Here is a 15,376-nt window from a genome sequence, read left to right on the forward strand (position 1 = left end):
CATAGAAATATAAATTATAGTTTTTTTCCTTTCCATTATATATTGCACAATATATGTTTTTTTCTTCATTTTTAATGCACACGCTTTAAAAAGATAAAAAAAAATAAATAAGAAATAAATTTAAGTACAAAAATAAAGTAATGTTTATAATAAAAAAAAAATTTCGAATAAGTATATTACCAAATGAGACAGTGAAAAAAAAATATTCTTGTTATTAAAATAATGTAAATATAAGGTTCGCATATATATTATTTGTATTCTTTTTCCCTAAAATATAGATTCCTTTTTTTTTTTTTTTTATATGTATTTTGAAATGTATATATAAATGAACATTTAGGTTAGATGTAATAATATTTTGACGAATGAGCATTTAAAAAATAATAGTAGGATAAATATTACGGGATAATTGTAAAAGAAAGTATGGGGTTAGATGCAGAGAAAAACAAATTTGACCTTATAGATGTAGAACCCAAAAGTATAGAATTTTATTATGACCGCATAGAAAGCTTCGAGGAATTTGTTGAAAAAAAAAAAAAAGTGATAGAAAAAAAAGTTATAAAAATAAAAAATATATGCACAAAAATTCAAAACATAAAAATATTCGAATCTGAATCGAAATATTTAAAAATAAAAGGAATAAAAAAAAAAAAACTTGCTCCAGGTACTTATGAAAAAATATTAGTAGAATTTTCATTTTGTGATGTAAATATAAATAAATATAAATATGAAAAAATAAAAAATATTTTAGATGTAATAAATAATATAGAGGGAACTATAAATGTGAAAGTACAAAGTGAATACACAACATTATATATTCCTATATATATAAAAAAGAAGGTTCCGATATTTAAATTTAATAATGTATTTAATTTGGGGTTATGTAAAACAAATTTAATTTATGATGTAAAATTAGAAGTAAAAAATGTTGGGAATAAAAAAGGAACTCTGTCTATATGTCTAGACAATATAAATAATGAGGCAGCAAAAAATGAGGCAGTAAATGATGATAATAAAAATAGTAATACCCTTTCGAATAGTGATAATAAACATATTATTGAAAATAATTTTTTTATTTATTTTGATAAAAATACGATTTGTTTAAACCCTAATGAAAGTACTATAATTAATATTAAAATAAAAAATAAAAACGAAGAAAAGATTCAAAAATCTTATAAAATAATTACACAAGAACATAGTTATTTTTCTCAATCTCCTAAAAATTTAACTATGATCGCAATTTTTATAAATAGTCAAGTATCATTTATATATGAGAATATGAAAACGAATCAAATAGATTTGAATTATATTTATTTTGGAAATTCGAAAAGAATTAATGGACAGATAAAAAACGAAAATCAATATCCAGTTATTTGTAAATTAAAAAAAACACAAATCAAAATGTTTTATGATTCCAAGGAGTTTGCTTCCCATGCTGTTGACAGAGGCGTAGATGTCCGGACTCTTTTGAGGGGTAATGCAAAGTGAAAAAGTGAAAAAGTGAAAAAGTGAAAAAGTGAAAAAATGAAAAAGTGAAAAAACGAAAAAACGAAAGAAATGAAAAATGCAATGGCATTTGTCATCCCTTAAACCACCTCAAATAGAAAAAACAAAACGGGTTTACATTTTATTTTTTATTTTTTATTTTTAGATTTGGACAATTTTCCCGAATTTGATGTTAATGATGAGGAAAAGAAAAAAAGTGAAGAAAATATTTTAGATGTAGGAAATAATTTAAAACTAGAAGAAAAAATAAAAATAAAGTTAGAGAAACAAAATGATATATATTTCATAGACAAACAAAGTTGTACTGATATTTTATTATATATCGAAATAGAATCATGCATAGATATTTTAAATAAAATTGATAAAAATTATTCATATATGTTAAACTATCCAGTAATGGCAGAAATAACAATAACCGCAAATAAATGCGATGCAAAATGTAAGCCTTCTACTAATAGGAAAAAAGCAATTACCGATTTGCGACAATTTGACAAACTTAGAAATGGTGCGAATACTGTGAACGGTGCGAATTCTGTGAACGGTGCGAATTCTGTGAACGGTGCGAATGGTGAGAGTGTGGAATGTAGTGAAGGTTGCGAAGAAGATTTAACATTTTATGTATTTTTTTGTTTAACATTCCCATCAATCGTTTCAAATATATATTTTTTAAACTATGATATGGTAGGACAAAATGAAGAAAAAACTTTGATTTTAGAATTAAATAATTTAAATAAATTTTTAAAAATAAATTATAATTTTTCTAAAATTTCGCATATACATCTAAATAAAAAAGAAGGTGTTATTAACCCATTGTCTAAAGATATTATTGCTCTTAATTTAAAATGTAATGTAATTAAAAATATAGATGATTATTTATATTTATTTTTTTGTAATAAATTATATTTTTTTGTGTTTTTTGTAAAAGCACAAATAAAAAAAAGAATATCAATAGGAAGATCGATAGTTATCAAAAATGATAAAATGATCAAAGCTGATGGAAAAACAAAACAAATTAATAGAAACACAATTGAGTTAGAGAAAATTACAATTTCCAAAAAAGAAGATGAAAATTCAAATGAAGATATAATTTATGAACAAATTTTAAAAAAGCTAGATTTAGAAAAAATTGACAAAAATTTATATACATTAGATGGTAAATTAGACAAATATAAATATAACGAAAAATTTATGTCTTTTTTAAAGGAAAATAAAAAAAAATATAATGATATATTAAAATATATGTATAATAAAAGAAATGAGAAAAAAGAGAAACAGGGAATAAAGAACCCAATACCTGAAAATGATCAAAATGAAAAAATTAATAATATAATAAATGATAAATTTATATATATAAGTGATAAACAAGTAATAAAAAATACTAACATGTTTATACATAAATCTATATATGAAGAAAAAAGGAAAAAATATATTGATATGAAAAAGAGAAAAGAGATAAAAATATTTAATATTAAAAAAAATGATGATAAAAAAGAGGATATTCAATTAGAATATAATGATATATTAGAAGAAAACCAAATTAAAAATCTTATTTTTGATAAAGTAATTTATTTTAATTATGTTTTATTTAATCAAGTATATACAAAAATATTTAATGTACATAATAAAAATGATGAATGTAATATAAAAATTAATTTTACACATAGTTCTAATTTAAATTTAGACAAAAATTTATTATTTATAAAAGGGAATTCAAAAGAAATGATAAAAACTAACTTACTTTTAAACTTACCTATTATAAAAACAGATGTAGAAAATTGTAACAAAACAATAAACATTAATGAAATAAAATATAGAAATATTTTTGATAACGAAAAGACAAATTTTCAAATTTTAACAGATCATACATTTAATCAAAAAGAGCAAAATAATTTATCATTACATGAGAATGAGAATCTTTCAAATAACAATAAAAGTTATTTATTTGATCATAAATATTATACAGAAAATATAACATTAAAGATTAATGATAATTATGAAGATATGATAGTTGTTAAGGGAAATATAATACTTTTAAATATAGTTATTAAAATAAATACATTATATTTTTATTTTAAAAATTCAGACATATCTATGTTTTGTGAAAATAATTTAATTTTATATAATCCCTTTAACATTCCTATCCCTATCACACTTGAATTCTCCAAAGAAATTTTTGAAGCAAAAAATAAACTTGTTGTAAGGAAAAAAAAAAAAAAAAAAAAAAAAAAAAAAATATATAATTTTGAAAAAGGTGAAATAGCTAGATTTAAATATACTAACTAAACAAATAAAAAATAGCATAGATATACACATTTTTTTTTTTTTTTTTTTTTTGTGAATAGATTAACCCTAGTGAATATAAGACAGTGGCAATAAAATTTATAGGAACACAAAATATTGAGCGCATGGATAATTTTATTAATTTGTATTTAGACAATAATAGACTTTACAAAAGGTAACATTGAATATATATATATTAAAAAAAAAAAAATTATATATATAAATAATTGTTTTCCTAAATATGTATATAAAATAATATTTATTAATTTTAATTTTTTTTCTCTTTTTCTTTTGTCTTATTTACACAGGGTAAAATGCATATTTGATGTAAATAAATGTTCTTGCAAAATAAATGTAAATGAAATAAAGTTTGAGAATATAATTTTAAACAAAAAATATTTCAAGCATTTTTACCTGACCAGTACAGGTAAAAAAATAAAAATAAAAATTAGTGCTATTAAAATGGTGTAGGTTTGTGTAGCTAGCTTAGTATTTTTTTTTTTGAGAATTATTAAATATATGCATAAAAAATAATTTTAACAATATTTTCTAAGATTAAATAGTATAAAGAATATTTTTTTTTTATTTTTTTTTTATTTTTTTTTTTTTTTTTGAAGGGGATACTCCGGTTGTCTTTAATTGTGTTGCCAAACCAGATTGTGTTAATATTTATTATAAATATAATTATGTTAATAAGAATGAAAAGGTTAAAATTATAGTCTCAGTAAAATTGAAAGAAAATAAACAAATAAAAGATAAAATAATTTTGTCTATTCGCGGGTCTGATAATATTATTATCCCTATTATTGTTACAAAGGTAAATAATTTGGTTGTTTTAAATTAGTTATGAAATGAATGTTAAATTTAGGTTTATTTTATGTTAAATTTATGCTTATTTTATGCTTGTTTTATGCTTGTTTTATGCTTGTTTTAGGTTTATTCGAGTAATTTGTTATTTCTTAATGATATTAAAATAGATCAAGAAACAAACGAATTAAAGAGGTATGAAATAAAAATTGTGAATAAAGGAGGGTGTGAAGAAAATGTGATTTTAAATTTAAGTGAATTAAATTTAAGCGAATTAAATTTTTTAAATATTGAATTAAATAAAAAAACAGAAAATAATAGAATAATATATAATAATAAAGAATATAAAAATGTAAGAAATATGAAAGATGATTTTATGGTTTTAAAAAAAATATTTAAGACAGAATATGAGAATATTATAACCAATAAATGTGTAAAATATTATTTTAATAAATTAATAGATTTATATAATTTTTTACACAATTTTAGTAAAAATAAGTTTAAAATTATATTTGTAGAAAATAAAAATAACGATATAAAAATAAATGAGAAAAATATGTACAAAATAAAAATATCACCAAAATGTTTTGTTTCCTTATATATTCAATGTTATTATAATAATATAATAAAAAAAGAAATAAAATTTAACAAAATATTGTTTGAAAATAAATGTTTACATGAATTATCAAATGAAGTTATAAATATAAATATTAAAAATAGCCAATTAAGTATATCACCAAATTTGTTATTGTTTCAAAATATTATACCTTATAATTCTGAACGAGCTTTCATAACTTATTATAAAAAAGAAGGGATTCAAAAAATAAAATTAAAAAATAATTCTAGTTACCCTATTAAATTGGAAATATTATTATATGACAAAAAACAAAAAGACAGTTTATTGGCAACATCATCAGTTGACAATTTTGTAGAAATGGAAAGAAAACAAATTATTAAAAATAATGAAGAGAGTAATGAAAAAATTGAAATAAACAAAACATTACCTAGAGCAGTTCCAAAAAAAGATTCTAACCTAAATTTAAAGAAAGGAAATATTCAAGAAAATGTAGGAAACAAATCGAATGAACATGTTGAAAAAATGTACGAAATTGAATTAAATAAAGAGAGTGGAATAATAAAAGCAAATGAAGAAATTGAAGTTGAAATAAAATTAAAAAATTGTAAAGATATAGGAAAGTTTGTAGATATATTGGAAATAAAAACGAATGTTGTAAAAAATGAACAAACAGATAAAATCTTTGATGAAAAAAAATATTGTATATATATTTTATCAGTAATCGAAATTCCTAAATTATATTTTGATATTACATATATAAATATAATATATAATAAACTAAATGATACATTTATTTTTCCTTTTAAAATATATAACTATGGATATAGTTATGTAAGAATAAATTACAAATTTGAAAATTTATATACAGATTTTTTTTTTCTATCATTAGATTTTTTACAAGGAAATGAAATTGACATAAAAACAAAAAAAATCAATGTAGAATTAAAATGTAAATCAATTAAAAATTTAAAATTTAAATCAGAAATTATAATTAGTATATTAGATTATGATATTTATAAAATACCAGTGTTTGTAAACATTGATGAAAACATTGATTATTTTTTGGAAAAAGTACAATATGAAAAATTTGATGCATTAACAAGTCAGGCAAATAATTATAGTCTTGATCAATATATGTGTAAAGAAAATTCAAGATCAAATTTGTCTGAAATAATAGATGAAGTAGTCTGGACAGATAAACAGTTCAATTCTGGCAAAGCTGAAAATGGCAATGTTGAAAATGGTAATTTTGAAAATGGCAAAGCTGAAAATGGCAATGTTGAAAATGGTAATTTTGAAAATGGCAAAGCTGAAAATGGCAATGTTGAAAATGGTAATTTTGAAAATGGTAATAACTACAACATTTCCAACGTTAGCGAACAAAATAATGAGTTGCTCTCTTTTTATTGCAAAAATATATGTACAGAAAATTGTAATATATTTAAAAAAAGATGTATATATAAAAATTTAAAAATTAATAATATAAGAAATGTATATTATAATAAAGAAAATGAATTTATTGAAATAAATGAAATACCAAAAGATTATGTTTTTGTATTTCTTCAAAATATATTATTAAATAAAAGTTGTGCTCCTACATTTTTAGAAAATACTAATGATTTGTTTTTATTTTTTATTAATTTGTTAATAAATTTTTTTCATATATATCCAAATAGAAATATATATAATTTATTACATGAAATTAAAATATACCAAAATATTTCGATGCAAGACTTTGAAAAAAATATATTTATCCACGAAAATATTCTTGCAAATATAAAGCAAATTTTAAAAAGCTTAAAAGAGGTATCTTTAATAATTTAAAAATTATTTATATATGTTTATGTCTACAAATAAAAATATGAATCTTAATTATTTCGCTATAATTTATATTTTAAATTTGAATTTCTTATTTACATTTTACAACCAAAGAACCGGTTCATTTTTTGTCTAATTATAGTTGCGTATCCACATATTTTTACACCCCCATGTGTGTATATATATATATATATTTATTATTATTTTATTTTATTTTATTTTGTTTTATTTTGTTTTATTTTTTTTTTTCAGGAAAAACTTTTAGTGAATCACATAATTTATGAAAATCTACTTCCCATAGATTTGTATTGTTGTCATATACTGGATAAGGTTCCTGACAATTTTTACATAAAAAATGTGAAATGTAAAAAAGATAGTTTTGAAATAAAAGATATATATAATTTTATTAATAATAATGATGATAAAATATTATATTTTGATCGAATATTAAAAACACATTTAAAGATATTTAGCTATTCATGGATTACAATTTTTTTCGAATTATTAAGTAAAGAAATATTTAATTGTGTTAATATAGAATCGTTATATAAATTGAGAGGAATCAAATTATGCAATATAGAAAATAAAATTTATGAAAATATAAAAATCCAAAAAATAAATTTTTTACTTATTTTAAATAAAGAAGACAATGAATTAAATAAACATACAAGCATGTTAGAAAATATCAGAAATAAAACAAAAAGAGAAAAAATATATGGGGATAATAATATTAATGGTGGTAATAAAAAGATAAAATATTCTCAAATCAATGAAGAAAAAAAAGAAAAAAAAGAAAAAAAAATTAATAATATTAAAAATGGAGTTATAAAGATAAGGAAACAACCAACTACGATAAAAAAAATGGGGACCAAAAAAAAAGACCTAGATTTAAATTATTTCAATTTTTATGAAAATAATTTAATTGATTTAAAAGATTTGGTTAATAAAATAAACAACTTGAATTTATGCAGTGGTGAAGGAGAAGGTGAAAAAGGAATGGAAAATAAAGCGGTGTTAGAAGGGTGCCAAAATAAAGCGGTGTTAGAAGGGTGCCAAAATAAAGCGGCGTTAGAAGGGTGCCAAAATAAAGCGGCGTTAGAAGGGTGCCAAAATAAAGCGGCGTTAGAAGGGTGCCAAAATAAAGCGGCGTTAGAAGAGTGTCAAAATAAAATAGCTAGCACCAATCAAACAAACATTTCTAAGTATTACAAAAATATTGAATATATACTTTTCGAATGGTTATATTTTCATTACAATAATGTGTATTATAATAAGGTAAAAAATGAACAATATATATTTAAGAATAAAGAAAATGAATATAATAAAAATGAAAGCAACTTAATTAATGATGATACTAATTCTAAACAATCGAATTATATGAAAAAAAATGATGACAATTCTTCTGGATATATAAATAATGAACATTCATATAAAAATTTTGAAAAGTCAAACTTTTATAGAGAAGAAAAGAAAAAAAAAAATATTGTTAGGGAAAACAAATTGAAAATAATAAATATATATAGTTTAAAAAATTTAGTAATTATATTATATACAATAATTTCACATATACCATATTTTTTATTTTTTAAAAATAAAATAAAAGTAGAATGTAAAAATAGAAAGGATTATATGCATAATATTGATATTTTGTTAATAATTTTAAATGAAATAAAATTAGATAATTTAATAACTAGACAGGTTCTTATCGACTTTAATTATATTCACATATTTTTATTTTTAAATTGCTTATATTTTATATTACCAAATTATTTACCCAAATATTATTTAGATGTAGATGATATATCATCTTATAAAAGTGATCGAGTTTTAATAAAAGAAGAAATTGTAAAAAAAAAAAATACTATAAAAAATAAAAAAAATATTGATTTACATAAAGACAAGGAAAGAAAAAGGAATCATATAAATAATAATGACAAAAGTGTAGATCAAAATGAAAGAATAATATTAATATATAATTTAAATGATAATAAATGTAAATATACCGTTTTTTTAATAGGGTGTAGTAAATATGAAATTGATAAGGAATATATAGAAATTGATTCTCATAAATCAGAAGAAATTAAATTAAAAATAGATCCAAATTACGACAAAAATATATTCAAATATGATTATAATATTAATATAAAATTCCCATCTTTTACTAAAAAAATAAATAATATTCACAAAAAAGACAACTTGTTAAGTCATGAAAATGTTAATAATACTATACCTTACCAAAAAAATACTTCAAATTTTGGAGACTATTCTTCTATATCTTCTTCTATATCTTCTTCTATATCCTCTTCTTCTATTGATAGTTTTCAGTCTTCTTTATCTTATGATGGAATTCAAAATGTTGAGGAAAATAACTATGAAAATAATTTTTATCATAATGAAAATTATACCATATTGGTACTACGAAAAGAAAGGTAATTTTTTTTTTTTTTTTTTTTTTTTTCATAATTTATTGAATTTGGCTAGTTCAAAAAAAACTAGCCAACGGAACGACTTTTGCCACTCTTTCCACTCTTCCACTCTTCCACTCTTCCACTCTTCCACTCTTCCACTCTTTCCACTTTTCCAAATTTTTCAAATTTGTCAATTTTTCCAATTTTACACACTTGCCACTGGCTATATTTTCGTTTCCCCTTTAGCAATCTCTTCCCAGGAGATAATGACGAGGACAAATTTATTTGCATTAAATTGGTTGAAACAAATAAGAGCAAATTAAAGTCAGAAATAGTGAGGAGTAATAGTAATTTATTGGTAGAAGGAAAGGAATGGAATAAATTGAATAGCAATTTAAAATTTGAAGAAGGGAAGGTTAATATGAAAAATGGTAGTGGAACAAATTCATCAAAAATAAACATAATGTTAAAAAATAGTGAAATAAAATGTTTTAACATGAGGGGTAAAATATATGAAAACAAAAGTGTAGAAATAAATTTAATAAATGATATTTCGAAAAAAGTGAACATAAATATGAATATGTATCATATATATATTAAAAATTTAAAAAGAGAAGAAATAAAAAAAGGGAAATTTGATATAGACATATTAAATAATAAAGAAAATGGTAATTATAAAAATGATATTAATAGAAATATAAATGAAGAGAAAGGATACAAGGAATGTGATGTTTGTTCTTTACTTAATTTGAATTTAAAAAAAAATTTAAATTGTGATAAAAATTATTTTAATTGTTTTTATATAGAAAATATGAAACCCTTTGTTAGTAGAGAAAATGAGAAAAGAACGATAAAATTACATTTTTGTCCATTTATAGAAGGATATTATTTATGTTTTTTACTTTTTTGTGCTAAAGATTTAAAGACAAAATGTGTAATGTCGAGTTGTAAATTAAATTGCTTATTTTATATTAATAATATAAAGGAAGAAGAAGTTATAAAAATAGATTCCCAATTATCAAAATTTTCGTATCAAATAAAATTAATTCCAATAAATAAAAGATTTCTAAAATGTATACAATTTATTTTATGTTATTTAAACAAAATGAATAATAAAGTTTTTTTAAGTTACATAAAAAATTATCTAAATTATATAAATAAAATAAGTGACCAATTTTATATAATTTGTGATAAGGTTGGTAAAAATGGGATAAAGGAAAAATTACCATCTTTCCAAAAATATAATTATAATGATTTTATAAATCAAATAAATGAAAATAATTTATTTTTAGACAATTTTTATGATCAAATAAAAGAAAAAAATAACTATTTATATGAATTTAACATAAATGAAGAAAATATGGGCGTATATGAATATAACATAATTTTGATGGCAAATAATAAAAAAAAATATAATGAAGATATAAATAAATCTATACAATTATCAAAATATGATGAGTTAGAAGTAGATGAGAATAGTATATATAATGCATGTAATAAATTGTATAAAATAATTGCAAATATAAATAAAAAAGAAAATAATAATATTATAAATGTAACATTTAATCAAAATGCATATTTATTATCAAAAAAATGTGTGTCTATATATAATTATACTAATAAAAATTTAATATATAAATGCTCTAATAGTGAAGTATTAGATATGAATAAAAATAAAATTGATTATAAAATATTTAATTATGATGAATATATTGAAATAGATAAAGATGTAGAATCATTTAATTTTGAAATTAGATGTTATTCGGTTGTAGAAGTAGAATGTTCATGTTTTATATTTTTAACTAATGTAGAAAATGAACAAGATGTAATAAAAATTAATGTAAAAGCAAATATTGTTAAACCATATCCTAAAGATACAATTCATTTAAAAATATTAAATAAAATGAAAAAAGCAGTAAGTATTGAAATATATAATGAATTAGATTTTCATTGTGAGTATAAAATTTATTCAGATTTACCAATTATATTTGGAGATCAAAAAATCGAAATGCTTCCAAAGCAAAAGAAAGTTTATACTTTTTTTGTTAGAAGTATACATATAGGGGAATTCATTGGGTGTATTATATTTAAATGCTTTCGATTTTTAGATGTGAATAAGATAAAAGATTCTAGAGATATTATTAAAAATGATTCTAATATTACATCTAAAAATTTTTCATTGGTAGATTCATTTTTTTGGTATAAATTAAAAGTTACAGTAGATTTGAACAAACCGATCAATGTTTTAACTCTTGAAAGCAATGTAGGAGATGTATTAAATAAAGAAATTGTGTTAAAAAATAATGGAAATAAAAAAGAAGAATATTTTTTACTTTCCTATATGAATGAATATATAGAAAAAAAGAAAATTGAAATACCAGCAAATGATGCATATGTATACACAATAAAATATGCTCCAAAAATACCAAATTATTTTGATAATATTCTAAAACATAAAAATGAAGAAGATACAAAAGATACCAATTTTGAATTAGATGAAAAAAAAGAAAAAGGTTCGAAATATAATAAAACAAAAAAAAGTGAATGTATGAAAAGAAAAGATGAAATAAAACAAAATGAGAATATAAAATTTTCAGACATTTCAAATGAGTTATCAAATTTTTATTTTCTTCAAAATGAAGAAGAAGAAATAAAAAATGAAGGAGATTGTTTACAAAAAAATATGACAAAAAAATTAAATTTGGAAAAAAATGAAAAAAAAATATTTGAAGAGTTAATAAAATATTGTGAAAAATATATAAATGTAGATATAAAATATACAAGTCATAATATTGGTTTTTTTTTTATATATAATAAAAATGAAGGGGTAAGTTATTATATATTAATATTATTGGCTAGATTTCGAACCCAATTAGATATTAGTAATTTCTCTTCGTTATTATCGAAATCGTGTTTAATACATTTGAATTTTGAATTTTCCAACAAAAATAAAAGATATGTAAACAAATTAGAAACAGATCAACAGAAAAATACAAGTTATTATTACCAAATAGGAGAATATATTGAGGAAAATAATATAAATAAAAATAATTCATACAATTGTATTGAGAACTATAAATTAAATAATGGGTTTGAGTTTTATAATAGCAAAATTGAAAGAGGCGCGGACAAATCTTCCAACATCAAAGAGTTTGATGGTGATGGAAATGGAAATGAAAATGATGATGGTGATGGTGATGAAAATGATGATGGTGATGAAAATGATGATGGTGATGAAAATGATGATGGTGATGAAAATGATGATGGTGATGAAAATGATGATGGTGATGAAAATGATGATGGTGATGAAAATGATGATGGTGATGAAAATGATGATGGTGATGATGACGATATGAGCACGGAACAAATTGTGAGACACAACATAAAGGGGATATATCTGAGTAATAAAATAAATTATAGCATGATAAATTGTGATAATAAAAAGAGTGGAAATTATATTTTGATTAAATATAAGCCCACTGTTGGAACATCACAAGAATGTTATGTTATAATAAGAAGCGATTTATTTGGAGATTTTATTTATTTTTTAAAGGGTGGATATATAGAAGAAAAAAAAATAAAAGAGAGAATAATAATACATAATTCATTTTGTTTATATAACTTTAATATAAATTTATTCAACCCATTTTCTTCAAAAATATATGTAAAATGTATTATTGAAACAGATAGAAGTAAAAACTATGAATATAATAATATGAATAAAATAAATTGTCTAAAATTGTACAAATCAGAAAAAAGTAGAAATATTGAAAATGGAAAAGAAAAAATATTATTAAATACGAAATATAAATATTTTAAATTATTAAGTAATGAACATTTTAAAATAAAAAAAAGAAAAAACTTTTCTATTTTTTCTACTTATTTTTGTAAATATGCAAAATCGATAGAAAAATTGATAATATTATTATATCCTATAAATAATAAAAAAAAAGAAAAGAAAATTAATCAATATATAATATATGAATATGAATTATTTTTTAATAATACAAAAAGCGATTTTTTTCTTGAAACAGATCGTATAATAGCAGATAAAGAAGAAGAAGAAGAAAAAGAAGAAGAAGAAGAAAAAGAAGAAGAAGAAGAAAAAGAAGAAGAAGAAGAAAAAGAAGAAAAAGAAGAAAAAGAAGAAAAAGAAGAAAACAACTTAGACAATATCGAAAATGTTTGTACTAAACAATTAAATTATATTTCAAATGAAATGTCAAAATCATCATCATTTAGTTTTAATGGTTTAGAAAAAGATGGGTCTGCTGAAGATGGTTTAGAAAAAGATGGGTCTGCTGAGAATGGTGTAGAAAAAGATAGATCTGATGAATACAGTTTAGAGGAGACCGAATCGGAGAGTTATAGCACAATAGAAGTGGGTTCTAAAAGAAACAACCATATATTATATTTGGATAAACTAAGTATATCGGATTCATCAGATGTGGGAATAGAAGAGTGTTATGAAGAAGGAATGGAAATAAATAATAAATTTGATAAAAATATAGATGGAATAAATAATAAATTTGATAAAAATATAGATGGAATAAATAAGAAAGAAGTTGTTTATTCTGATGGTAAAATATTTATCCAAAGTATATGTAAGATTAAAACTAGTATGAAAATATTTATAAATAAAAAAAAAATTGGAGAAATGGAAAAATATTATCAGACAATAAAAGAGTTAGAAAAAAAAAAACAAGAAAAAAATATTATGCATCGAAATATTTTATTGGAAAAATCAAATTATAAAATATTTTTTTTAAATCTAAACAATTTAAAAAATTCTGATAAAATAGAAAAAAATTGTAAAGACAATTATGGAAATGAAGTTTTAAATAACATTCTTTTTAATATGAATGAAAATATATTAAATAATTTTCTTTATATAAATATAGTTGAGGATAAAGAAAATTATTTAGTTATTAGTTTGGAATTGTTAGCTAATATTCCTTTTCATTGTAATTTTTTTATAATGATAAAAAAAGTGGAAATTAGGGAAAATAATAAAAATGATGAATTAGATGTAAGAAATGATGAAATATATCAATATGAAAATGATGATAAAATATTAAAAGTTAAATCAATAAAAAGTGAAAAAATAAAAGAATTTATAACAGTTGAAAAAAATTATATTTTTTTAGAAATATTTAATTATATTAATATATCAAAAAAATGTATAAATATATATATAGATAATAATTTATATTCTGAAACAAATTTAAATATTTTTTATAAAAATAATAATGATTCATATTTCGATGCTTATATAGTTGGTTATAATCAACTATTAGACAAAAACAATTCAGATGAAATACATAACTATACTATTCGACCAAAACAAGGAATACTGAAATATAACCATTTTAATAAATTTATAATTACTAGAACCAATAAGATAAACATTATGGCCTTTAATAGTTCATTCTTATTGTTAATTAAAACAGAGAACAATCTTTTTTCCTACATCATTTCTTCACACTTTACACCATCTCATGAATTATACACTGAGGTATCTCATTGCATTTGCAAATAAATCACTGCATCTGTCAACGTGTGCCTTCTATTTTGTTCATATTTTGTTCATATTTTGTCCCTATTTTGTTCATATTTTGTTCATATTTTATTCCCATTTTGTTCATATTTTTTTCCCATTTTTTTCCCATTTTCTTCCCATTTTAAGGCTGAGAAAAACGTGATAAGAGACATTTTAAAAGAGAACCGCACAAAGTTTAGCATCTTTTTCAACGAATTTAAGCAGGTAAGAAAAGCGGAAAAGTGAACTAGCTTATATTAGCCATTTAGTATTCTTTTATTTTTTTCGCTTTTTTTTTTATTTTTTTTTTATATTTTTTTCGTTTATTTTTAAACGTGCAGGAAAAAAGAGAAAGCACAATATTTAACAAAAAAGACGAAATAATAATCTATGACATTTCAGAATCAAATGAAATACAAAGTGGGTAATTTCTTTATTCGGATA

General features: G+C 20.6%; 1 protein-coding gene across 1 annotated transcript; it reads left to right on the forward strand.

Moving 5' to 3' along the window:
- Positions 1-420: 420 nt before the first annotated feature.
- PY17X_0720100 (conserved Plasmodium protein, unknown function) lies at positions 421-15,360 on the forward strand (the record flags this gene model as incomplete). The annotated part of the gene is made up of 10 exons (XM_022955584.2): positions 421-1,471; positions 1,649-3,699; positions 3,846-3,958; positions 4,092-4,210; positions 4,401-4,600; positions 4,718-6,973; positions 7,238-9,414; positions 9,640-14,908; positions 15,080-15,157; positions 15,274-15,360. 10 exons carry the CDS (start codon positions 421-423, stop codon positions 15,358-15,360), a joined length of 13,401 nt encoding a protein of 4,466 aa, XP_022811844.2.
- Positions 15,361-15,376: the final 16 nt, after the last annotated feature.

Source organism: Plasmodium yoelii, assembly GCF_900002385.2.
Source record: "Plasmodium yoelii strain 17X genome assembly, chromosome: 7".
In the NCBI taxonomy this organism is placed as follows: Eukaryota; Apicomplexa; class Aconoidasida; order Haemosporida; family Plasmodiidae; genus Plasmodium; species Plasmodium yoelii.